Here is a 25,814-nt window from a genome sequence, read left to right on the forward strand (position 1 = left end):
TGGAGTACTTCCTTCCAAAATATGAGAGGCACCTCATAGCATAATGCCTCAGGCCAGGGTAGGCCAGTCGCCCAGCCACTGCCTGTTGCCCTCCCCCTCTAGACTGGATGGGTGCTCCTGCAAGACATGGACTGAGGGGCGCCTGGGTGGCTCAGTTGTTAAGCATCTGCCTTCAGCTCAGGTCATGGTCCCGGGGTCCTGGGATCGAGCCCCGCATCGGGCTCCCAGCTCAGCGGGAAGCCTGCTTCTCCCTCTCCCACTCCCCCTGCTTGTGTTCCCTCTCTCGCTGTGTCTTTCTCTGTCAAATAAATAAATAAAATCTTAAAAAAAAAAAAAAAGACATGGACTGTCTGATGCTTGTGACTCCAACTGGGCCAGGTCCAAGACAGGAGCTTGGTAGCTGCTAGACCAGTGAAAGGGTGGGACCAAGCCATGGTGACCAGAGGCTTAAATTGGGTGGGGAGGAGACTGCGTCTTACAGAAAACATCTTATTCATTCATTCTAGAACCAGTGGTTGTTGGCCTACCATGTGCCAGGCCTTTGGTTAGGTCAAATCCTCTCAGGGGCTTGGCAAGCACATTAAGTCTCCATATACCCCTCTGTACTCCCAATATCCAAGACTGTTGTTTCGTGAGCTATTTAGGATTTATTTATTTTTAAGATTTTACTTATTTATTTGACAGAGAGAGACACAGCGAGAGAGGGAACACAAGCAGGGGGAGTGGGAGAGGGAGAAGCAGGCTTCCCACTGAGCAGGCAGCCCGATGTGGGGCTCGATCCCAGGACCCTGGGATCATGACCTGAGCCGAAGGCAGACGCTTAACGACTGAGCCACCCAGACGCCCCACTATTTAGGATTTAGAGGTAACACTGAATCCCCTTCCAGTCCCCTGGCTACACTGCAGACAGATCTTCTGGGTCACCAGCTGTACCTTAACTTTCCATTTCTTTCTCTGCTACAGTGATAGGGGATGACAGAGATGTTTGTTCAGTAAGCTAAACGGGAAAACAGGCCTGAGAGCATAGTCCCCTATCTCAAATCCTAAACCAAGCTTCTGTGTCCTCATCTGCCAGAAGAGAAGCACTGTTTTTAAGAAGCTCTGGTGGGTCTTGTTTTCCATCATTGGAAGGTCCAAGTACCTCAGTTCATGAAATGACCATCAAAGACCTTTGTTGGTGACTCATCAAGCCTTTCAGGAGAGAGCCTAAGATCTACTCAACCCGATCAATTTTTTTAAAATAAAATTTTAAAAATATTTATTTTTTTGAGAGAGAGAGAGAGGGAGTGCATGCACACGCATGATGGGGGGAGGGGCAAAGGGAGAGGGAGAAGCAGGCTCCCCGCCGAGCAAGGAGCCCAACGTGGGGCTTGATCCTAGGACCCCGGAATCATGACCCCAGCCAAAGGCAGACGCTTAACCGACTGAGCCACCCAGGTGCCCCTCAATTCGATCAATTTTTAAGGACAATAAGTAGCCATGATTTCTTTCCCCACAGGGCTGCTCAGGCTAGAGGGGAGAAGACAGATGCCAACCTACCCAACAATCACAGAGATGAAGCTTAGAACTCGGGAGCATGGAGAAAGGAGCAATTCGTAACAGCCAGGATAGACAGGGGAGGCTTCACACAGGGGTGAGATCTGAGATGGCCAGAGTTTCAGCAGCACTGGTAGTGGGATGAGGTCATTTCACTGGAGGGAATAGCATGAGCACAGGCCTGCACCTGACTGGTTGGGCCAACATCTGCCCTGGAGCTGAATCAAGTGTGGCTGGTTCAGCCAACTTCCCAGCACGCATACCTGGACCCAGCAACCTAGGGGGCCTTATCTGTATGGCCCAGGCCCAGGGACAGGGCTTGGCTCTGCGTACTAGGCAGGGCAGGGGTGTGGAAGGACAGAGAACAGACACTCAGCAGCATTTGGCTTTTGTTGACCTCAATAGGGTCTAAAAAACATCTTGACTAGGAGTAAAGGTTCTTCTTTCATCAGAGCTGTTACTCCAAAACACACAACTTTGGAGGGGCTTGGCAGAGGTGCAACTGCTCAGAGCAAGGACACCCCTACATGTACCGACTGCTCCCCTGAAATCCTTGCATGCCCCTGCCAGAGCCCAGGTGCCCAGGTGCCCGGAAAAGAGCAGGACCTCAGGTTCAGTACAGATGCCTGCCTTGCTCAACTTTCACCCCCTTGGCTGGCTGCCTTCCCCTAGGCTGGGATTAGGACTTCCTTGGGGCTAGACAGTAGCAGGTTCAGCAGCCACAGCTAGGAGCAGGGGGCAAATGGGGACAAGATATCCAGACCAGGGGCCTAGCCCTAAGGGGCAAATCCTAAATTTGAGCACCCAGCCCAGCTGCAGCATGGCTGGGCTCCATGAGCAGATGATGGGAGAGGAGGTGCTCTGTCACCCAGGAACTGCTTCCAGCTGGTGGGTCCTTCTTTGGCCAGGTCCTGTGATATAGTGTCTCTAAAATCTTCCTCAGGAAGGACCAGCCCTCTTCTTTGGGCTGAAATGTGGGTCTGGTCCAAGTCACTGTTTTCTGGGTTCTCTCCACTCTAGTCCCCAGATGGAACCCCTTGAACAGACGGCCTGCTCCCAGGAAGGTGGTGGGTGCAGGTCTCCCCACTCAACCCCTGCTTCAGGGTGTTCCTGGGACTTTCTCAGAGGGGAGGCAGTGGGGTGGAGTGGAAGGAAAAATGATCTGTGGCCAAGCCTAATTGTCCACTTGCCAAGACACACTCTTCCTCTGGGTCTCAGTATCTTTGTTACCAAAGGGAGCTAAGAACTTCTGTTTGGCCTTCTTACCCAGGTCTACTGTGAAGGTGAAATGAAATTCAGATGTGACCAAGGGTCTGGCCAGGTACATCTAGCAAAACACAGAGGTAGAGCTGATGCCTGCTGCAGAGAGCAAAATGAGACCTTGCTGTTCTCAGATCTCACCCCAGGCAGAGTAGAAGTAAGGTACTGTACCTCCCCAAGGCATGCCCCCAGGCCTGGCCAAGCTCTCCCCACTCCCCTGCCCTCTGCCCAGTGAACCTCAGGGAAGAAGTTTTGTTTTTTTTCCAGAGCAGTTCCTTTAAGTAACATAAACACAGACTTAGTTGATGGAAACAAAACTTTTGCAAGAGCTGAAAACTGAAAGTAAACAGCTCCCTGATTCTGGCTGGCTAGGTGGGCCTGCCAACGGATTGCTGCCTCAGAGACAGCTCAGTACAGCTGCCTGCCTTCCTCAACTTTCACCTCCTTGGCTGGCTGCCTTCCCCTGGGGTGGCTCCCAGAGTCCTCTCCGAAGGTTGGAACAAGGACCTCCTTGGGCTAGAGAGTTAGCAGATTCAGCAGCCACAGCTAGGAGTGGGGGGAATGGGGGACAAGACACAGACCAGGGGCCGAGCCCTGAGAGGCAAACCCTAAAATTTAATCACCCAGCTGAACTGCAGCATGGCTGGGCTCCATACTCTGAGCTCACCCTGTGTTCCTGCATTAGAGCTCTGGTCACATGGGTCTCACTACCCACATGCTCCCTGCATTCCTCACCACCCCCTATTCCCTCCCTATCCTTCCTCTGAGGAGCCTTCCCTGACAACAGGCCCATTCTACAGGGACTAGAGCCACTCCCTCAACCTGGGCCTCAGTCTCCCCATCTACAGAATGAAGAAGTCTGACTACATCAAGACTCCTTGACCCTCTGAACTCACGCCCTGCCAGGGAGAGGGGTTGAAAGTCCGGACTCCTGAGAGGGAAGGGTTAAATGCCACTCCTGGAAGAGGTCCTGGCTCCTCCCAGACTCTGGCCTCAGAGTAGCTCAGGCAACTTGAGCCCTGCGCCCCGCCCAGCAGTCCTGTGGGCCCTTTCCCTTGAGGTGCCTGCCAAGTTGCATTCTGGGCGGGCTCTTTCCCCTGACTTCTGTACACCCTTGGCCAGGGAGCTCATTTTCCAAAATCTCTGTGTGGCCTTTATCAAAAACCCTTGGACCTTTAGGACTCTTCTTGGCACTCTGCAGAGAGCTAGGGACTTGGTGGCTCAAAGAAATGAGGCAATATGTCAAGAGGGACATCTCCGCTATCAGACTTGGACCACAGGCTGAGGAGAGAGGATACTGGGCTCAAGAAGTTCCCTTGGGCCCCTGCTGACCTGATCTGATGATTCTGTGGAAGCTGGGTTTCTCTACCAGGACTGTGCATCTCTTAGATGCCTCTAGGCTTGAGGAAGGGAAACCAAGAGACAAAAATTCTTTGGACTCCTGTGAGAAGAGAAGCAGACTTAAAGCCTTAAGACTCAGAGACATGCCAGAGATTTCTGAGGCTAGGGATCTATTACCCTTAGGTGGGGGTGGTGTGTCGCCCTGGGCCTCTAACTCAGGGTCTAAACGAAGCACACAGTCAACTGCCACAGCCTTGAAAAGTGCTTCCAGGGCGCCTGGGTGGCTCAGTTGGTTAAGCGACTGCCTTCGGCTCAGGTCAAGATCCTGGAGTCCTGGGATCGAGTCCCGCATCGGGCTCCCTGCTCAGCGAGGAGCCTGCTTCTCCCTCTGACCCTCCCCCCTCTCATGTACTCTCTCTCATTCTCACGCTCTCAAATAAATAAATAAAATCTTTAATAAAAAAAAAAAAAAAAAAAAAAGTGCTTCCATACTCCAGAGCTGCTCTGTGTGGCCTAACGTCCCAGCTCCCAGTTCCTGGTGCTAAGCTTTTGATCACGCCCCTATCCCTTAGCATTTCATCCTACCAGTTCCCCCCAAAATGGAGCAACATAAGAGGGAAGACATCTCAACAGTAATGATGATAAAAATAACAATAGCTAACACTCATATAGTTCTCTTCCTCTCTCTTAAAAAGATTTATTTACTCACTCAGGAATAGCAGCACCTGGCCCCAGGCCTGTGGTTAGTCCAGGGACTTGTTCTTGCTGTGTGTAGGGCCTGACCTTGGCAGGAGGGCACAGAACAAGACAAGGCCCATCTCAAGGTAAAGAACTGCCATGTAGGCAGGCAGGGAGGCCAAAGCTCAGATGACAGGTTGCTTTTGCTCTTTGCTTCTGATTCCTATCTTACCCTGACTGTTCTGGTCCAGTTCAATCCCTCCCTACCTCTAACCTCCTTTCTAGCGTATACTGCTTGGACCTCCGCGTTGCCCAATTCTGCTGCTTCCCTGGAGAGGTTTCTTTTCTCCAGATCCACAGCTTACAAAGCCTTTCCTTCATCTCTGAATTCTACTCAAGCCACTCTTGTGGCTCTGTCTTCTTTTCCCTAAATTCATTCTTTTTCTTTCATTTTCCGTAACTGTTACTATAGGCTAATATCACTTGAGAAAGCTAGTGAGTGGCTTGGAGGCCAGTACCCCTAGGAACTGTGAGCTCCCTGAAGGTACAGTCTGTAGTACTTGACAGGTACTTGATAGAAGTTGGTGGACTGAGAAATAAAGCTCGCCCCCTGGGGAACTGTGAGCTCCTGAGGGAAGGGGCCTTCTTCTGTCTTCTCTGCACTTAGCTCAGGACTATGACTTTTTAAATTGCCAGAAGATGTATATTTCAAGTTTGAGGCCCAAATTACCTTCCTATGCTCTGGCCTACATGTCCTCAGGCCCAGTTCTGGCTCTCCTAGTCATCAGTGAGAAGTTACTGGAGAGTTCCAAGCAGCAAGTCACATGATTTACTCATCATCTTATGAGGTTAACAGATGCTGTATGGGGAACGGGCTGCCAGGGGCAAGGGCAGAAGCAGAGAGGCAAGCGAGGAGATTTCTGCAATAATCTAGGCAAAGGTGATGGTGGTTTAGACCACGGTGGTAATGGTTGGAGTGGTGATAGTTAGATTTGGATCTGTTTTAAAGACAGAGCTGCCAGAATTTCTTGGTGGATTGGAAACAGAGGTTTGGGGCAGGGGGTAGGTTCTAAGGGTTTTGGTCTAAACCACAGAATTAGAAGGATAGAGTGTCTGTTAACGGAGATGGGGAAGACTGAGGAACAGCTCTGAGGAATAAAATCTGGAGTGTTAATTTTAGGTATCTGTTAGATATCCAAGTGGAGCTGTTGGGTAGGCAGTTGGACATATGAGCCTAGAGTTTACAAAAGTCTGAGCTAAGATAACTGTTAGCAGTCATCAGCATGTAGAGAGGATTTAAAGCTCTGAGATCAGATCGGGTGATGTAGAAAACAAATGTAAATGGGGAAGTCTAAAGACTATGCTGGGTTACTCCTATGTTAACAAGTAGGGGAAATAAGGAAGAACCAGCAAAGGTGGCTGAGTAGGAGCAGTGATGAGGAGAACCAAGAGAAACTGATGCCTTAGAAACAAGTGAAGAGGGGCGCCTGGGTGGCTCAGTCGTTAAGCATCTGCCTTCGGCTCAGGTCATGATCCCAGGGTCCTGGGATCGAGCCCCGCATCGGGCTCCCTCCTCGGCGGGAAGCCTGCTCTCCCTCTCCCACTCCCGCTGCTTGTGTTCCTCCTCTCTCTGTCTCTGTCAAATAAATAAACAAAATCTTTAAAAAAAACAACAACAAAAAAACTAGTTTGCCCATAAGCAGCTAAGCAAACAGAATCAGATATAACTTTCAATAAAACCAGGAAGCTGTCCCAGTGAAGAGGTACTTGATCATGGGAGGGAAGAGAAAGCAGAGGCGGAAGAACTTGACTGATTCCCAAGTACCATGAAACTGCCGCTGGCTGGCTGTGCAGCAGTCCGGCTACACCGGCCGCCCATCCTCCTTTCCTTCTGAAAGTGGTGGCAACCGAAGATGAGGCAGTCACGAGTAGAAGAGCGAAGGGCTGGCCTCTGTACCCTATCTGTGTGGCACCTGGTCTTCTACAACCTCCCTGTGCGGCCTGATAACCCCATCTGACAAATGAGGAAACAGACTCAGCAAGATCAGAAGGTTTGGCTAATGTCACACAGAGACCTGTATCCACTATACCGTTGGGGAAGGGGCGGAGAAAAACCCTGTTTCACAAAAGCTGGAAGGGAAGACTGTCTGAGAGTTTCCTGGGCTCTGGGGCATCATTTCAACGTGGAGTGAAGGATTAGGCCTTTCCTTAGATCTTGTGGTGAGGCCAGAACAGCTAAGCCAGCGCTTACAAAGTCTCTCCTTGCCTGGCCCTGAAGCAGGTTAGCTATAGCACAGCAGTCCTAGGACACTGGTTGAGAAGAGCCCAGCAGCCTCTCAAAATGCTCCCCTTCAACCTTCAGGGCCAAGGCTGGCCTTAGGAGGAGGCGGAACACATGACATTCTCAAATGAGGGTACATGACAGGGCTGCTGCCCTCCTGTCCCTAACTCTCACTTTTGAGACATTACAGAAAATAGAAGACAAGAAGAGAAAATAGACGCCTGGGTGGCTCATTTGGTTAAGCATCTGCCTTCGGCTTGGGTCATGGTCCCAGGGTCCTGGGATCAAGCCCCACACTGGGCTCCTTGCTCAGCGGGGAGCCTGCTTCTCCCTCTCCCACTCCCCCTGCTTGTGTTCCCTCTCTTGCGGTCTGTCAAATAAATAAATAAAATCTTTAAAAAAAACCCAAATAAATCTTTTTTTTTTTTTTTTTTAAAGATTTTACCCATTTATTTGACGGAGAGAGAGACAGCGAGAGAGGGAACACAAGCAGGGGGAGTGGGAGAGGGAGAAGCAGGCTTCCTGCTGAGCAGGGAGCCCGACGCGGGGCTCGATCCCAGGACCCTGAGATCATGACCTGAGCTGAAGGCAGACGCTTAACGACTGAGCCACCCAGGTGCCCCTAAATAAATAAAATCTTAAAAAAAAAAAGAGAGAAAATAGAAGCTTCTATCAAATGGGAAACACTACCACCAAATTTCTAATCCTACTTGCTTTAGCACCCATCTTCTCGATCTTCTCCATCTTCCTTCGTGCTTCACGGTGAGTTTTCTTTTTCCTCTCAAAAGGCCACCTCCACATGTTCTCTGCATCCCATGCCCTCCCTGACTCAAGGACCATCCTTTCTCTTCTCTCTCCCTCTCCTGCATCTTCCCATTCTCCTTTTCTCTATGGGACCATTGCAGTCACATAAAGAAAGCTGTAGCCATTCCCATATTAAGCAAAAACAAAACCAAACCAAAAAACCTTCCCTTTATCTCACACACTGCTCCAGCCACTATCTGATTTCCCTGCTCCACAGTCACAGCCAGATTTATGGAAGGAGTTGGTATCTCCATTTTGGCACCATTCAATCACTCTTAAAATTTTAATTACATACAATTTTGTGATTTCATTGTGCTACATACCAAAGAAACTATGTGACATATGTAAATTATAAAGCATAATAAAAATGAACATCTATGAATCCACAACCTAATCCAACTGTGAAAATAAAGGAAATCTCATTTAAAATGGAGTCAGGAAGCCCTGAAGGGGGAGCTCTCACACACTACCACTGGTGGTAAGGAGCAGACCTAGCATTCTTCAGCAGGAAACAGCTTACTTTATTTCCATACCCCAGCAGGAAAAAGGAAGAATTCCTCCTTGCCCAGCAACAACCTAGCCAAGGAGAACTAAGCAGAAAAGTCCTTCCCAGCTTCCTCCCTTCCCCCTATAAAAGCAAGCCCCTCTCCTCTGTTCTGCAGACTTGCCTGTTTTGCCATAGTTTGCTCGTCCCAAAATTGCAATTCCTCTGCTATTCCAGAATAAACTCATTTAGCTGGTAAAATGACCCGTTCTTTTTTTTTTTTTTTTTTTTTAAAGATTTTATTTATTTATTTGACAGAGAGAGACACAGCGAGAGAGAGAGAGCACAAGCAGGGGGTGTGGGAGAGGGAGAAGCAGGCTTCCCGCGGAGCAGGGAGACCGATGCGGGGCTCGATCCCAGGACCCTGGGATCATGACCCGAGCCGAAGGCAGACGCTTAACGACTGAGCCACCCAGGCACCCCCGTTCTTTTGTTTTTTAAGGTCAACACAATCAAACCTAAGAACTACAACACTGCTAATATTGTGGAATAGACCTATGTGCTCTTCCTCCCCTCTCCTACCCCTGCCTCCACAACTATGAACATTGTAGTCAAACTGTTGAAAAAGAGAGAAAATCTTAAAAGTAGACAGAAAATAAAGGTCACATTACATTTGGGGGAACAGTAAGAATGATGGCTGCTTCTCATCAGAAACAATGTAAGTCAGAGTGTGGAATGATAGCTCTAAAATGCTAAAACAAACAAAATTCAAGTTGGAATTCTATATCCACTGGGAAAAAATATCCTTGAAAAATGAAGGCAAAATAAAGATACTTTCAGACAACTGAAGCTGTTGCCAGGAGGTCTGCAATACATGAAATTCTAAAGGAAGTTCTTCGTGCTGAAGGGAAATGATCCTGGTCGGAAATCAGGATGAGAAGAAGGAATGAAGAACATCAGCAACAGTAAGTATGTGGCTAAATACAAACGTCTGGTTTTTGTCTTAAATTCTTCAAAGTGAGGCCACATTTAAGACCTTCCGAGACCAGAAACTGAGAAGATTATGGTGCTCCCGCCCAAGTATAATTCACAATTAAATCTAAAATAAACCATAAGTATAATGAAGTTAATCAAAGTTCTGACTTATCCCCTGGTAACTATTTCAATGCTTTAAAAATAAATGTCATTCTTAATTTTTTTTTTCTCAACTTTTGGTGCCTCTTCTTGCTAGTGTCTTAAACACACACTTGATTTGATTCCTAGGTTATCCAGCACTGGGTAGCAGCCAGCCAGAGCACAAGCCTCAGAAAATACGCTGCTCTGAATGCATCAAGTAGTGAGAGGGTCATCGCTAGTGAGGATGACCAACCTCCTGAGGTTTCCTGGGTCCTGGGACTTTCAATGCTGAAATGGGACAGTTTTGGGTGAACTGTGATGATTAGTTACCCTAAGTAGGACCCAGAATGAGGTCCTGAGGAGAGAGGTGGCCCTGAGAACAGCAGACAAATAATGGAGTTTTGCTGTGACTAAGAAAAGAAAAATAGCTGAAAAGTATATGAGACTTATCTTCTCAAAACTAGACTTGCCCTTTAATTGAAGTGAAAATTCTTATTTCTCCCTCTCCCACACCTGTGTCTTATGTTTAACAGATCAAAGACAGTAAAGTCCCCTGGGAGCTGGTACCTCCTGAAGGCAGAAACTCAAAAGCAGGAACAGCAGTTCTGCATGATAGGTGAGATGACAGCTCAGAGTGGCCCACGGATTCCCTTCCTGCGGGGCGTGACTCACTGCCATCTCACCCACTTTGCTGGGAGGGGAAGAGGGAAAGGGGGCTAACGGTGTCTAGTTTTTTCCTCTAGAGTAATTCTTGCCTCATTCTATTAGGTAAGAATTATTTTAGCCTGATGTTACTTAAAAGGAAACAGAAACTCGGAAAGGTCAAGTCACTGTTCAAGATCCCTTAATTACTTAGTAGCAGATTCAGTATTTCACCTCGTGGGTGTCTCGCTCAAAAGCTTGTGCCTGGAGGGCGCCTGGGTGGCTCAGTCGTTGGGCGTCTGCCTTCGGCTCAGGTCATGATCCCAGGGTCCTGGGATCGAGCCCTGCATCGGGCTCCCCCTGCTCAGTGGGAGACCTGCTTCTCCCTCTCCCACTCCCCCTGCTTGTGTTCCCTCTCTCTGTCAAATAACTAAATAAAATCTTAAAAAACAAAACAAAACACCTACTACTCATCACCGTCTGTAAATATTTTTTTTGTTTACTCTTTGTGCTCCACAAAGACAGGGAATTTGTCTTATTTACTACTGTATGCTCAGAACCTAGCACAATGCCTGACACAGGGTAGGTACTCTAGAAATATATGCTGAATGATTACAAAAGAAGTTATTATTATTTCTTGCCACCTGCAAGAAAGGTCTGGTGCTGTGCCAAGGAGGAAAAGAGGAGAGCTGGGATCTGTAACCAGCTAGGTCAGCTGAAGGATGAACAGTTACAAGGTGTTCTGTAAACAACAAACGGGTATAGCCCTGATACTGTTCTCTTCCTCCAGACCTTACTCATCTCTCACCATGTGCGGAGGCTGTGTCTCCTGTTTGAAGCTTCCTCTGCTCATGCCCACCTTGGCTTAGTGGAGCTCCCACAGCACTCAGTATTCATTTCTTGGCTGAGTCCTGTTTTTAATGTTTCTGCCACATATCTGTATCTTGGCTGATGATGCCCTGCTCTTAACACATTTACTCTTCCTCATTTTGTGCCTAGTTCACCCCTAGGTGAACTCCTTGTATGCTGCTGGGCCTCCAGAATGTGCTCAGCACAAGCTTGGAGAGTGACTAGTGCTGCTGCCTTGTCAGGAAGCTGGCCCAGGGCAGCTCTGCATTCTGCACATGCTTCCATGGAAGAGATGAGGACTCTAGGGGAGGGAGGTCAGCCGGCTGTTCTTACCTGGTCTGTTGTGGCTGGTGGTGGCAAAGCTGCAGAGAATGACAGCATCCGCAGGGAGGCCTCCAACTGCTGGGGAGGCAAAAAGAAGTTGGGCACCACAATGGGCTCCGGCCTAGATGGTAGTTAAGGGACACAGTTACCTAGAAATCTGCCCCCTTGCCAGACTGGCTTCTCCCCTGGGCTTAGTCACCCCCACTCATTTCCCCCAACTTCTTCTTGCCCATGACACCTCTGCTCCACTGGTGCCTTCTGCCTGGAAGACCCTGCCCACCCCTAACAAATCACAGTCTATACTTTCTGCAAGGGTTAGTTAAAATCCTCTTCTTGGAAGCCTCTTCTAATGTCAGCCCACGGAGATCCCTCCTTCCCCGCAGTCTGCTAGACAGGCTAATGCTTGTTTTACTCTGCTATGACTCTCGATTTGTCTCAGCATTCCTTCCAGAAGCTTCTCAAAGGTACGGGCGGTGTAGTTTCCTTCAGTTACCTCATTACTTCCCTAGAACCCTGTATGAGGCTGGTAGGCAGCAACATTTCAGTGACACTTGCTGAGGGCCTGCTGACTCAAAACTGCCCTGTGAGAAGTCAGTCAGACAGGGTCGGGGTGGGAAGGTGGCTCCAAGGACAGTGTCCTCCCAGCTGTTCTCTGCCAACATCCAGGAATGAGGATTCTACATAAGGGGCTGTCTGTGGGTACAGCTCGTCCACGTAGTCTGCGTCTGAGCCCTAGAAGCAAGTACCACATCTTGTATTTCTCTGTATCCTCTGATGTACCCAGTACTGTGCCGAGAACACAGTGTTCCAAAAACATTTGTTCATTCAAAGCACTGTTTTTGGTTGGGAGGGGACTATTTTGATGTTCTAATTTTTTGTTTCTGTTCAATAAGCTAAACATGGTTCTGGTTCAAATTGGTTTATCAGGGTTCTTCTAGGCTAGACTTTGAACTCCCAAGAGGGTAGAGATGATCGATCTCTTTTTCATAGTCCTATTCCTGTCACCTGGGATACAGTAGGCGTTCAGTAAGTATCCACTGAATGAATGAAAGGCATCATTTCCTGCCTTGGCTCAATTCCCTGATTCTTCTCTAGAGAGGTGGGGGTGGAGATGGAGATCCGGAGGGAGAAGAACCCTTTTACCCAAGCCTCTGTCAGAGGCCCAAGTGAAGCAGGCCCTGGCTGCTGTGGCCGCTCTGACCACTGGGGACTGTGCCACTTAGCTGATGCTGTGGGGAAGGGAAAGCTTTGCTAAGGTGTCACCGGTATGTCCGGAGCACCAAAGCTCCCCCTCTCAGCCTCCTGCCTTTCTGAGGGTCCTGCTCCTACAGTCACCTCTGTCATTTTTTAGACAGTGACTTCAGGAAAATTCATTTTTTGCACCTATTTCTTCCCCTGTAGAGTGGATACAGTAATAGTACCTTTTGAGGATTACATGACTTTATATACACAAGTACTTAGAATAGTGCCTGACACATCAAGTGCTCATTAAATGTCAGCGATTCTTATTTCCCTGGTTAATGGGAAAAAGTTGCCTATTCTTGCTGTCCTTACCACTCCGGTTCCCTCCCCCACTGAAGTCTGCCTTCCGTTCTCACCTCTGCACCGTCCTCCTTAACGCTAAAGCCACCATCAGTCCACATCCTACTGGACCTGTCTTAAGTGTCAGAGCACTGACCACTACTCCCGGACACTCTGCTCCTGCCCTGCCTCCGTACTGCTTTGCCACCTCTGACCAGCTCTCCTCGCCTCCTCTGTGGGCGTGTCTTGTTCTGCGCTTTGCGTACTGGTGATCCATTTTGGGTGTGTGCTCCATTTTGGTGTGTGCTTCTCCCTTTCCATGCCCTCCCTGCTGCCCTTATCTGTTTCCAGAGGCACCTACCTTTATAGCTGGCCTCTTGGATATCTTCCAGGCAAACATATCCAAAACGGAAATGTGTACCTTCCCCCAAAACTGTCTCTCTTTATGTGCTGTTCCCTATCCAGTCAATCACCTTGCTTACCTAGCACTTGAGACAACTCTCTCTGTCATCCTTTCTATTTTCTTCTTTTTCTTCCCTGCCCCTATCTAATTCTCTCAAATCTGTGCCCCTCCTCTTCATCATAAAGCAGTCCATGCTTTAGGTCACATTTCTTCATCTTTTATTATTATTGCAAGTTTCCCACCTTGTCTCCTTGCTTCTGGCCTTCCCTTCATCTAATCCATAATCCACCCTCTATAAGGCATTGCGTGACTTTTCTAATATGTAAACCTGACCAATCACACTCTTGCTTGCTTACCAGTTAACATTTCCTGAACACTATGGTACCAGGCACTTTGCTAGGTAGTTTAAACTGTTAATTGACTTTTCACAATAACCCCACAAGAGAAGTAACTATTATTACTTCTGTTTTAAAGATAAGGACACTGAAGTTTAATTTGCTTACAGGATAGAGTCCAAGCACCTTAGCCAGGCATAAAAGGCTCTTTCAGAGGCAGCCCTGCCTCACCTCTCACCATCCCACATACCCCTGGGCTCTAACCAGAGTGAACTGCTGTCCATAGGCCAGGCTCTTTCACCTGGCTATGCCTCTGTACACACAGTTCGCTGTGACTAGAACTTTCTCTCATCTCTGCCTACAGAATGCCTATTCATCTTTGAGGTCCAGCTCTACTGTCTCTCTTGCTGGGATGCCTCCAAACAGTATTAGGGCAGCTTCTTCCTCTTGTTCCTTAGCATTCTGTCCATGTTTCATCACAGCACTTAGAACAAGAAATTGTATCACTGCCTGTCCCTGCCTCTTAATGGGAACTTCTGAGGTAAGGTCTAATTCAAATCTGTCTTCAGTAGCAGCACACAGCCTGGCAATACCCATTTTTTGGAAGAATGAATACTTGGGAGGTCCGAATTAGAGTAGTACCCCGGGGACCTGGGCACAGACCGCTCCAGCAGACTGTACATTCTGAGCATAACTAAACCGACTGTAAAGGCAGCAACGTCAGAAGCCAGGATGAGTGAGGCCAGGAAGGAACTCCACTGAAGGCGACCTGCTTTCAGCGCTCACCCTCCAGCCATTTCATGGTTTCCGTCTTTCCTGAGTCCCCACCGCCTACCCTTTAGTTTCTCTCTGCTTTGCAACATGAATCACATTTGTGTAGTGGGTACTCATTTAATCTCCTCAAGAATCAATTTGATTGGATTTTCTCAAGAATCCTGTGAAATTATGATAGTTCAATTCAATCTATATTTACTGATCCCCCCTCTGTGTTATGTCTGGTGCCGGGGACACAGAAAAAGACAAGGTCCCTGACCTACGTGGGGAGTGTACAGTCTGGTGGGTAAGGGATTACTGTCTCCGTCTTACAGGTGAAGAAACTGAGGCTCAGAAAAGTTAAATTGTAAGTCTGACATCACACAAGTAATAAGAAGCTGGGTCTAGAAGGGTCAAGAACAGGCCCCCTGGCTTCTGGTAGAGAAAGATCTCTTCAGTGAAACAGCCTCCTTCCTCAGCAGCTGCGCAGTAACCCCTGCTTGCTGCTGCGCTGCCGAAGGTCCTGAGTGGTTTCTTTTTCCCATAACACGTCCATCTGTGTTTCAAAGCAGGAACAGGGGGAATGTTAGGTGTCCCTTCCTCCCATTAACACTGCCATTCTGGAGGCGGAGGGGGAGTTGGGCAAGTCCATTTCAACTGCACCCACTTCCTCTCTCCTTTTCCCTATCACTTGCCTTTTTTCTAAAAAAAAAATTTAGGCAAGTTACCGTAACTTTGAGCCTCAGTTTCCCTACATGCAAAATAGAAATGATGATACCGACCTTCTAGACTTATGACGACTGAATGAAAAAGGTATGTGAAGTGCCTGGCACATAGTAAATGCTCAGTCAGTGCTGGTACTCTCCTTTCCCCTCTCTCTGCACCCTTTACTTCGATTTCACCTGAGATTAATGGTCTCATTCCTTACATCCAGAACACTGCCTTCAAGTGTAAAATCCCCAATAGACTGATCCAGTAAATCAGGCTGGGCTAGGCTAATGAATGTGCTACTAACCCTTAAACGCAATTCAAAGCATTATGCTTCAGAGGGCGGCGCTAACAGTAGCATCATAGCACCTTATTCGCCCCGGCATCTTCTGAAGGAAGGGGCTTCCTGTACCTCCCAGTGCATTACATGAGGGAGGCCACTGCTCACACTCACACACACACACATACACACTAGGCTAGCCTAAGTGCCAGCATCCAAAATGCCTACAAATGGCTCAAGGGGGGGCTACTTGTTGGAAATCCCAAAGGATACAGGAGGCTCTGCCTTGTGGACACCTCTGATCGAGATGTTGCCTGCTTCTGCCTGATGTCAGGGCAGCTGATGGGTAGCGCCCGATGGCTTTCCTTCCTGCTCTGGGAGGCTAGGTGGAGAGGGAATTTCTCGAAGCTATCAGCAGAATCACTTAGTTCACTGGAGGCAGCCTCATGCTCAGTCTGGGCCTCTGGCTTGGGCTCCTGGTCCTGATCTGCTCTTGGTGAGCTCAATCCAACAGAAGTGCTGCTCTGTTGGGCTCCTGAGAGTGTCACTTGTGAGACGAGTTGACGGTCTGCTGAAGCAGGCTCTCCATCCCTGGCATGAGAGGCTTCAGCCTCACAAGCAGTAAGACTTTGGCTAGGAGAACCCTGCCTAAGCAGGTGGGGGTGGACCGCCCTTCCTGGGCTGGACAGAGGGCTACTTTTGCCCTTGAGCTCCTCTCTGGGGAAACGCTTTGAAGAAGGACAAGAAGGGCCTTCCCTATGCACCTCATCAGGCTGAAGGCTGATGATCTCACTTGCGTCTGACATGAAACTGGACCAAGGGCTAGTTTTGTCTGTCACGGTGGTGATGTCATTGAGTGTCCTGGGCTCAATGATGTCTTCTTCATAGTCCTCATCACTGTAGGCTGGGCCTGCCTCAGTTTCCTCACTGCTCTGCATCCTTGTAATGGGTACTGTGTGCCCCAGGGACTCACAGAGCATTCCTCTTCCGCTTGAAGTCTCTTCAAGAGTAGGGGGAGTTAGGTGGTTTCTGCCCTCATCCGGAGCTCTTGCCAACGGCAGGTCTGGAGTTGTGCTTCGTTCCTGCATGGCCACTGTGTCCTGAGCATCTGGTAGGGTGGGAACCTCCCCGCTTCTACTCCGGGCTCGATGAGAACTCAAAGATGCTTGAGAATTCTTGGTGATGGTCTGCAGATCTGAACAGCAACAGATATCAGTCTTACTACAAGATAGGGCCACAGACCACTCAATTTTCCCATGCTAGGCTCTAGCTTCAGATGTATTCTTGCAATCAGACTTTGAACAAATCTTAAAGATGGTTAATCCACTCGAATCAGTGAAACTATATGCAAGGCAGTATATAATTTCTAGCACTTTATTCTAACATCAGAGGACCAAAATCTAATCTGTTTATAGTTGTGGTTACATCGCTTTCAGAGACTATCTGCTCATGCTCAGGAATTCTTGGGAGCTAGGAGTCCTGGCGGGCATGTTCATGCTTCCATTTACTTCAGTAATTACCTATATTAAAAATCAAAATAAGAATCTACTTATTTACCTATTTGATGACAGTTATTGTAGAACTATATATTTTACTTGGAAAATAAAAGCAAGTCATCTATCACCCAGATGGTAAGGCAGGGGAGGTTTACAGAGAAAATGGAGGCAGCATGGCGTGTGAAAAGAGCAGAGGCTTTGGGGGCTGGTCAGTCTTGGGTTCAAATCTCTACTGTCACTTATCAACTTTGTGGTCATGAGCAAACTATCCTCTCTGAACCTGTTTATCTTTAAAATGTGATTAACAGCGGGGTGGGGGATGGGGTAACTGGGTGATGGGCGTTAAGGAGGGCATGTGTGGTGATGAGCACTGGGTGTTATATGCAACTAATGAATCTTTGAACACTACATCAAAAACTAATGATATACTATATGCTGGCTAATTGAACATAATAAAAATAAATATATAAATAAAAATTTAAAAAAGTGATTAACACCACCTTCGCACAGGGTTATGGTAAAGAATACATGTGATAAATGGGCATATGTGGTGTGGCACATGTATAAACAATAAATGGAAGCTACCAGTCATTTCAAATTATTTTGCAGTTAAATGGGGGGCATAAATAAATAGGCCTAGTAAGTGGTTTGTCTGCATGGTTATTTAAGAAGAGAAAGTTAGGAATTGGGAGGCAAATTTGACTCCTGGTGTGTGGGGTCATATCTCCCTCACTGCACCTAATGGCATCTTCAGCCTATAGGAGATGTGGGCTGAATTTAATACATTAACAATTTTCATATCTCAAAGAGGAGTAGATGTATGAGAATGGAACATCCCTACCTGCAAACAGGAAGAGGAACCAGGAAGCAGGTTAGTTAATCCTGATCCCTTGGCCTGAACTATCCTTTCTGTCTTGGAGCAGTCTTTCTGCTTTTTACAAACCAGCCCGTCCTTCAAGGCCCTGCTCTACTGCACCTCCTCCAGGAAGCCTTCCCGGGTACGCCAGCTGGATGGGATCACTAAACAGTGTTGTTCTATAAGGAAGCACTTAAGATGCTACTGTGTATGTTTCCCCATCAGACTGTGGGCTTCTCAAAGGCAGAAACCATGTGTTTGATTCATGTTGCATTTTTAGAGGCCAGCAAAGGACCTGGCACATAGATGTGGTATAAATGAGATCCCTACTCAGTAACTCACTCTCTCAAGCTTCATTTGTATCTACTTGTCTAATGACTTCTTCAAAAGTGTACTGAGAAGTGATGGAGGCTGGGGGAGTTTATTTATTTGAACTGTTTTCTTCGATCCAATCATCTCTCTCATTCTCTCTCCTCTTTTAATATACCCATTTGGAGGGTTCCCGATTTGCTTTCACCTCTACCCCAAACAAGCCTCCCTCTGTTTTGCTCTTAATGCTTTCTTTCTGGGGGGCACTTTCTTCAGTTGACTATAGAATGTACGCTTGATGAAAGACAATTCCTGTCTTGTCCACCACTTTATCCTCCTAGAACTAGTAACACATAGTGCCTGGCATAGTTTGTGCTCAGTAAATAGATGACTGAATATTTCCAAGCAAGTAGAAGCCAAATACAGCACGTACCTCTGGAGCCCTGGCTACCAACAGGTCAGCCCTCTGGGAAAGAGGATAAGAAGGAAGTTTGTACCTAATATCAATCATGGTGGCTTCTTTCCCCTTTAAACAGAGAAAACTGAACTTATTCATCCCTGTGTACAATATACATCTTCTGCTTGAACAAAAATGACACCAAAGTGATGGCCAAAGGTACTGCTGTAATTGTTTTCTCACTATTCCCCTACCGTGCCTGCTATATAAGTTCCCAGGTCTTAACCCTGCATTCTGATTCAAAAGAATGGAGCAAGACCCAGGTGATTTTTTAGGTGATTTTTATATGTTCAGGCCAAGTTTGAGAAATACTTATTCTACAGCAGTCTCTGTCTGGGCTGCACAGTGGAATTACCTGGGCAGTTCTGAAAAACACTGATGCCTGGGTCCCACCTTCAGAGATCCTGTTGCAACTAACCTATGGTGCAGCCTGGGCATCTGCATTTGAAAAGTTCCCTTAAGAACTCCAATATGCAGCCAAAGTGAGGACCACGGCTTTAAGGGGTTTTTCAAAGGGTCGACTATGGACCACCAACATCTAGAGTCATCTGAGGTGCCTGCTAAAAATGCGGACTTCTGCCTTCTGAGAATTACAATTTTAAATAGGTCTAGTTGATTTTTTCCTGAGAACAGAGTGGCGCAAGCTCAAGAACTGCTACTGAAGAACTTACCTAATCCACTCTTGTCTTTTTTTTTTTTTGGCTGGGGAAGCCTCAAGAAGGGAAAGGGGTGAGGGTAGGTGGTGTCATATAGTAAGCCTGAGCCAGAAAGCCACCAAAGACCTGACTTGGGTCTCCTGCCTCTCAGTCCGACGGTCTCTCCATTTCACACGTCCCTGTGCCGTGTTATTATTATACCTCTCCTTCCAGAAGGAAGACGGTAAAGAAGTAAGACAGTGAAAGCTGTTGGTCTCTATTTGTCATAGGGGCTTTTATGAGGGCTGATATTCAAATGCTTTTTGAACAGGCACCCAGTGAGCGTAACTCCTCAACAAGAGGGGCCCTGAGCCATACCCGTGATTAAGGAGCTGACTTGCAACACCAGGTTATTGGATTTCTCCAGGATGCACTGGCTCTCTGGGTCTAGGCTGCTGTCTCCGGGCCCACGATGGTCCCTGTGGCTCTCCGGACACTGCAAGATGGTATGAGTCTGAGCACTGAGGGGAAGTAAAGGCTTGGTGAGCTTCTGACTGAAGTACTGCTGGATCTGATCTAGCTCATTCAGATTCCTCCTGTAAAAAGAAAGGAAGAAGAGGACAAAAGCGTCATTCCCTGGGATTGCAAGCATCTTTTTCATTTCCCTGGCATTCTACTGCTTGAGCTAGGACCTTAGTACTTCTCACTTGGTCTGTTAACACTAGGACCCTACCCTCCTGCTCTAAGCCACCAATTCATCCTTCATTTGACTACAATCCTGCTGCTGGGGACAACCTTCCCCTCCTTCTGTCTGGCTAATGAGATTCCTCTTCTGATGTCCAGCAAAAACCCCACCTGTAGGGAAGGAACCATTCTTTTTTTTTTTTTTAAAGATTTTATTTATTTATTTGAGACAGAGAGAATGAGATACAGAGAGCATGAGAGGGAGGAGGGTCAGAGGGAGAAGCAGACTCCCTGCCGAGCAGGGAGCCCGATGCGGGACTCGATCCCGGGACTCCAGGATCATGACCTGAGCCGAAGGCAGTCGCTTAACCAACTGAGCCACCCAGGCGCCCGGGAAGGAACCATTCTTGACTACCATCCTCTTACTCTGACAGAAGAAGGCCTTACTCTGGATTAACACTGACCTTTGCTACCTCATAACCATTCCTGATCCTTCAAGTAAGTGACCTCTCCTAGCAAGTCTTCCCTGCACCTCTAAACTGGTTTAAGAAGTCCCCCTTTGTGCTCCACAGTTCTGTACTCTCCAATCACATCTATTTCCCCTGATGTACTGTGAGCTGTGTGCTGACTCCTTTCTATCTACGGTACCCAGCATAGTGCTTTCTCCATGATCATAGATGGGCCCTGTCCCAACTAGGTTCATTTTGGCCTCATACCTCTGAATGCTGGAACCTGAGTTCAAGCTACTCCCCTTGCTGTGTCCCTATGCTCTTTAACTTTTAAAGTACTCATATTTCTCCTTTCCAAAGTCCATCAACCCAAATCCTTGGGCCACCTCTCCCTTCAACTCCTTCACTCTTGGCATCTCCATCAACCTTTTGTCTTAGATTTCCCTTTAGTTTTCTCATTACGTGTCAGTTTCCCAAACTAGGCCATGAGCACTTGGTGACAGAAGACAGTATTTCAAACTTCTCTATTTCTTTGGTTCACTCACTGTGCCTGGTACACTACAACACAGATGCTAAGTACCTGTGAGGTAAACTGAAAGTCTCTCTGTCCTTTGTTAGCAACAGTTTGCATGTTCTAGTCAAATACAAATTAAATGAGGGAGCACGGTGCTGATCCTTAATCTGTCACTAGAGGCCACGACTCTCAAGTCACGGTGGATTTAGGTGTCTACCACACGCTACCTGTAGCAGGAACATGCAAAACAACTGTGAACTTGGTGGAACTTTAGAAAACGTGCATACCCAACTGGCCTTGTCAGAGGTTTTGGGTATAGAACCTATTAAGACTAAGCTGCAGTTTTCTCATCTGTGAAAAGGTTTATTAATATATGCTCTGCAGGCCTCATACAAGTGCTGTGATTCAAATGAAGCAATGTTTTAGGGCTCTGTGAACCCAAGGAAGTCATGTAAAATTGGTATCTTGTTTCATCTCCATTTGGTAGAGAATTCATCTACTAGCAGTTTTCAAAACCTGGTTCTAGGTCTAGCACATCAGCATCATCTGAGAACTTACTAGAAATGCTAATTCTCAGGCACTATCCTAGACCTTCTGAATCAGGAACTGTATGGGTGGGTCCAGCAGCTGCTGTTTTAACAAGCTCTTCATGTGATTCTGATACGCACTAAGTTTTTTGAGAACCACTGCTCTAGGGCAGTGGTTTATAGCCTGGCAATTTGGCCCCAAGAAGTCTTTTGGCAATGTGTGGAGACATTTTTGGTTGTCACAATCAGGGGACGGGTGCTACTGGTATCTAGTGGATATAGGCCGAGGATGCTGCTAAATATCCTACAATGCATAGGACAGGCCCCCTACAGCAAAGTATCCGGTCCAAATGTCAACAGTGCGGACTCGGAGAGAAACTGCTCTAGGGTGCAGGACACTTTCTTTTTTTCTTTTCTCAGCGAATTCTAAAATATGTTATGTGAATGACCCAATAAAATGCAGCCACACTATTAATGGTTTTACTTAAATAGGCTCCAGTCTCTAGCTGAGAATCTAAAATGAGAATCTGAACCTACCACTTCCTTGTAATTATAAAAGTCTGAACAGTTTCCCATAGTCTATAGCATGACTGTTCAATTCTTTTTTTTTTAAAGATTTTTTATTTATTTGACAGAGAGAGACACAGCGAGAGAGGGAACACAAGCAGGAGGAGTGGGAGAGGGAGAAGCAGGCTTCCCACCGAACAGGGAGCCCGACTCGGGGCTCGATCCCAGGACCCTGGGATCATGACCTGAGCCGAAGGCAGGCGCTTAACGACTGAGCCACCCAGGAGCCCCTGTTCAATTCTTTTTAACCCATGTTCCACCAATCAAAAACATTTTGCCAATTCTTTTCTGAGTTTGCTTTATAAAACCAAGTAATAGGTTCGTTTTTCCAAATATAAAATCTGTCAAATATTTTTTCCTCAAGTTTTACACACTCTCTTCCTCCTCTCCCCATCACTTTCCACTTGAGAAACATTTGTTCTAAAAGTCCAAACTCTTAGCTGACATTTAGGGCCCTTCAAGATGGCCCTATAGAAACTTACCCGGCTTTTTACATCTTTTTTTTTTTTTTAAGATTGATTTATTGGAGAGAGAGAGAAAGCATGTAAGTAAGAGGAGGGGCACTGGAAGAGACTCTCAAGCAGCCTCCCCACCATGCGCAGAGCCCTAAGTGGGGCTCGATCCCACAACCCAAGAGGTCTTGACCTGAGCTGAAACCAAGAGTCAGACGCTCAACTGACCAGGCCCTCTGTTCTTTACATCTTATGCTCAGCTGTATCCTGTTACTGCTGGTCTTCCTCCAAACTTGACTTGCTGTTTCATGCCTCTGGGTCTTACCATGTTTTCTGCATAGAATGTCCTTCACATTTGTTGACCTGCTCCTTTAAAGACCAGTGCAAGTGTGACTTCTTTAAATCTTCCCATGACCAACTTAGAATGTTACTCATTCCCCCATCTACCCTTTGCTAGAAAACCTGCAGCTCTTATCACATGTCATTATAATGATCTGGCAACAGGCTATCTCCTCCTCTGGGAATGGCAGAGCCAGGATCGGAAGCTAAGGCTACTAGACTCTGAAGCCAAGACCTTTTCACAGCACCACACTTCTTACTAGATAACCCAGGGGCTGACTCAGATGATCCAGAATGGCTCTTTCAATTCTCACAGGGCTCCTCTGGCTCAGATGCTGACGAAATTAAGAAAGAGATAGGGAAGCATTAACAGGACATGCTGGTCTGGAAGAATTCAGTGGTTGTGAGAAGAAAGACAGTGGGCAGGATGAGGCTCTGTAAATTTAAAGTAGGTATGAAGCTGTATAGATGTGAGGGTGGTTATTACGTTTGGTGAATAACCTCAAGTTCCTGTGTTAATAGGTTTGAGTAATAGAGCCCATGAAGGAATGGAAGGCCTCAAGCTTGAGAAAGATTGATCTATGAGGAACCCCAAGAGGGTCCAGGGTCCAATTCAACACTAACCTAGACAAAAACCCCTCCTAAGCCTCCCAGGGCAGCGGCAGTGGACAGAAAAGCAGTCCTGTCGGCTGCCACTGCCCATTACCTTGTGCTTCACTATGGTTTCCTGTGTCTTTTCCCAGCACAGGGCCTTACCTGAGAGAAGTCAGAATGGAAGTACGGGAGGACAAAGGCAATGTGGTCAGTTTGTCATCACGTGGCAAAACTGCCTCTCCCTGCTGCAGGGATTCATGAAACCGGCGGATATTCTGCACATGCTCTTCATGGCGTGATGCCTGACTTCTTGCAGTACCAGTTCTGCCAGGAATAAATGGGGCCAAAGTAAATTCCTAACCAATAAGAAAACTCCTAATGTGACAATCAACAAATAACCTTCCTAAAATGATATTGCAAATCCATCCCCATTACCACAGTTCTGGCTTTGTTAATTCTTGCTTGGATTACAACTCTCTTCCAGATAATCTTGCCTTCAGTCTTACTCCTTTATTTTTCTCTCTCTCTTTTTAAATTCTAATTCTAGTGTAGTTAACCTACAGTGTTATATTAGTTTCAGGTGTATAATAGAGTGATTTAACAGTTCCATACATTACTCAGTGCTCATCAAGATAAGTGTATTCTTAGTTCCCTTCACCATTTCACCCATTCCCCAACCCACCTCTCCTCTGGTAACAATCTGTTTTCTAGAGTTGAGAGTCGGCTTCTTGGTTTATCTATTTTCCCCTTTGTTTTGTTTCTTAAAGTCCACATAAGAGTGAAATATGCTATTCATCTTTGACTTATTTTTTTAGCATTATACACTCTAGATCCATCCATGTTGTTCCAACTGGCAAGATTTCATTCTTTTTAATGGTTGAATAATATTCCATTGTGTATGTGTGTATATATGTATGTATGTATACACACACACACACACACATCTTTATCCATTCATCTATGAATGGACACTTGGGCTGCTTCCATAGTTTGCCTATTGTAAATAATGCTTCAATAAACATGAGGCATTTGCCCTTTGAATTTGTGTTTTTGTATCCTTTGGGTAAATACCCAGTAGTGTGATTCATCATAGGGTAGTTCTATTTTTGTTTTTAAAGATTTTATTACTTATTTGACAGAGAGAGACACAGCGAGAGGGGGAACACAAGCAGGGGGAGTAGGAGAGGGAGAAGCAGGCTTCCCGCCGAGCAGGAAGCCCGATGAGGGGCTCGATCCCAGGACCCTGGGATCATGACCTGAGCTGAAGGCAGACTCTTAACCAACTGAGTCACCCAGGTGCCCCTATTTTTAACTTTTGAGGAGCTTCCACACTGTCTTCCACAGTGGCTGCACCAGTTTGCATTCCCACCAACAGTGCATGAAGGTTCTTTTTCTCCACATCCTCGCCAATATTGGTTTCTTGTGCTCTTGATTTAGCCATTCTGATATGTGTGAGGTAACGTCTCATTATGGTTTTGATTTGCATTTCCCTGATGTGTGATGTTGAGCATCTTTTCATGTCTCTGTTGGCCATGTGTAGGTCTTCTGTGGAGAAATGTCTGTTCATGTCTTCTGCCCATTTTTTAATTGGAGTATTTGTTTTTTGGGTGTTGAGTTGTGTAAGTTTTTTTTTTTTTAAAGATTTTATTTATTTGACAGAGAGACACAGCGAGAGAGGGAACACAAGCAGGGGGAGTGGTAGAGGGAGAAGCAGGCTTCCCGCGGAGCAGGGAGCCCAATGCGGGGCTCGATCCCAGGCCCCTGGGATCATGACCTGAGCTGAAGGCAGACGCTTAACGACTGAGCCACCCAGGTGCCCCGAGTTGTGTAAGTTCTTTATATAGTCTAGATATTAACCCTTTATTGGATATGTTATTTGCAAATGTCTTCTCCCATTCAGTAGGCTGTCTTTTAGTTTTGTTGGTTGTTTCCTTTGCTGTGCAGAAGCTTTTTATTTGGATGTAGTACCAACAGTTTATTTTTGCTTTTGTTTCCCTTGCTTAGGTGGACATATCTAAGATGTTGCTATAGTCGACATCAGAGAAGTTACTGCTTGTGTTCTCTTCAAGGATTTTTATGGTTTCAGGTCTCACATTTAGGTCCTTAATCCATTTTAAGCTTATTTTTGCGTATAGTGTAAGAAAGTGGTCCAGTTTCATTCTTTTGCATGTTACTATCCAGATTTCCCCAACACTATTTGTTGAAAAGACTTTTTCCCATTGCATATTCTTGCCTCTTTTGTTGAAGATTAATTGACCATATAAACATGGGTTTATGTCTGGGTTTTCTATTCTGTTCCACTGACCTATGTGTCTATTTTTGTGCCAATACCATACTGTATTGACCACTACAGCATTGTAATATAACTTGAGGGTCCAGAGAATTGTGATGCCTTCAGCTTTGCTTTTCTTTTTCAAGATTGCTTTGCCTATTCAGGTCCTCTTCTGGGTCCATACAAATTTTAGGATTGTTTGTTCTAGTTCTGTGAAAAATGCTATTGGTGTTTTGATAGAGATTTCTTTATAGAGATTACTTTTTTTTTTTAAAAAAAGATTTATTTATTTATTTGAGAGAGCGAGAATGAGAGAGAGTACATGAGAGGGGGGAGGGTCAGAGGGAG

The 25,814-nt window shown here is 46.6% G+C and overlaps 1 protein-coding gene across 2 annotated transcripts in view; it reads right to left on the bottom strand.

Annotated features, from left to right (window-relative positions):
* C2CD3 (C2 domain containing 3 centriole elongation regulator) overlaps positions 1–25,814 on the bottom strand; it is a 142,991-nt gene that overhangs the window by 2,443 nt on the left and 114,734 nt on the right. The window contains exons 29-33 of one of the 2 annotated variants that reach the window (XM_021704643.2): positions 23,357–23,518; positions 19,447–19,664; positions 15,589–16,510; positions 14,792–14,794; positions 11,325–11,436 (exon numbers count right to left, since the gene is read on the bottom strand). In XM_021704643.2, the coding sequence (XP_021560318.1) occupies positions 11,325–11,436; positions 14,792–14,794; positions 15,589–16,510; positions 19,447–19,664; positions 23,357–23,518 (1,417 nt within the window). The remainder of the gene's footprint in view (positions 1–11,324; positions 11,437–14,791; positions 14,795–15,588; positions 16,511–19,446; positions 19,665–23,356; positions 23,519–25,814) is intronic. The other variant, XM_044919337.1, reaches the window with a different exon arrangement.

The sequence above is a fragment of the Neomonachus schauinslandi genome, chromosome 11, assembly GCF_002201575.2.
Source record: "Neomonachus schauinslandi chromosome 11, ASM220157v2, whole genome shotgun sequence".
Taxonomy (NCBI): Eukaryota; Metazoa; Chordata; class Mammalia; order Carnivora; family Phocidae; genus Neomonachus; species Neomonachus schauinslandi.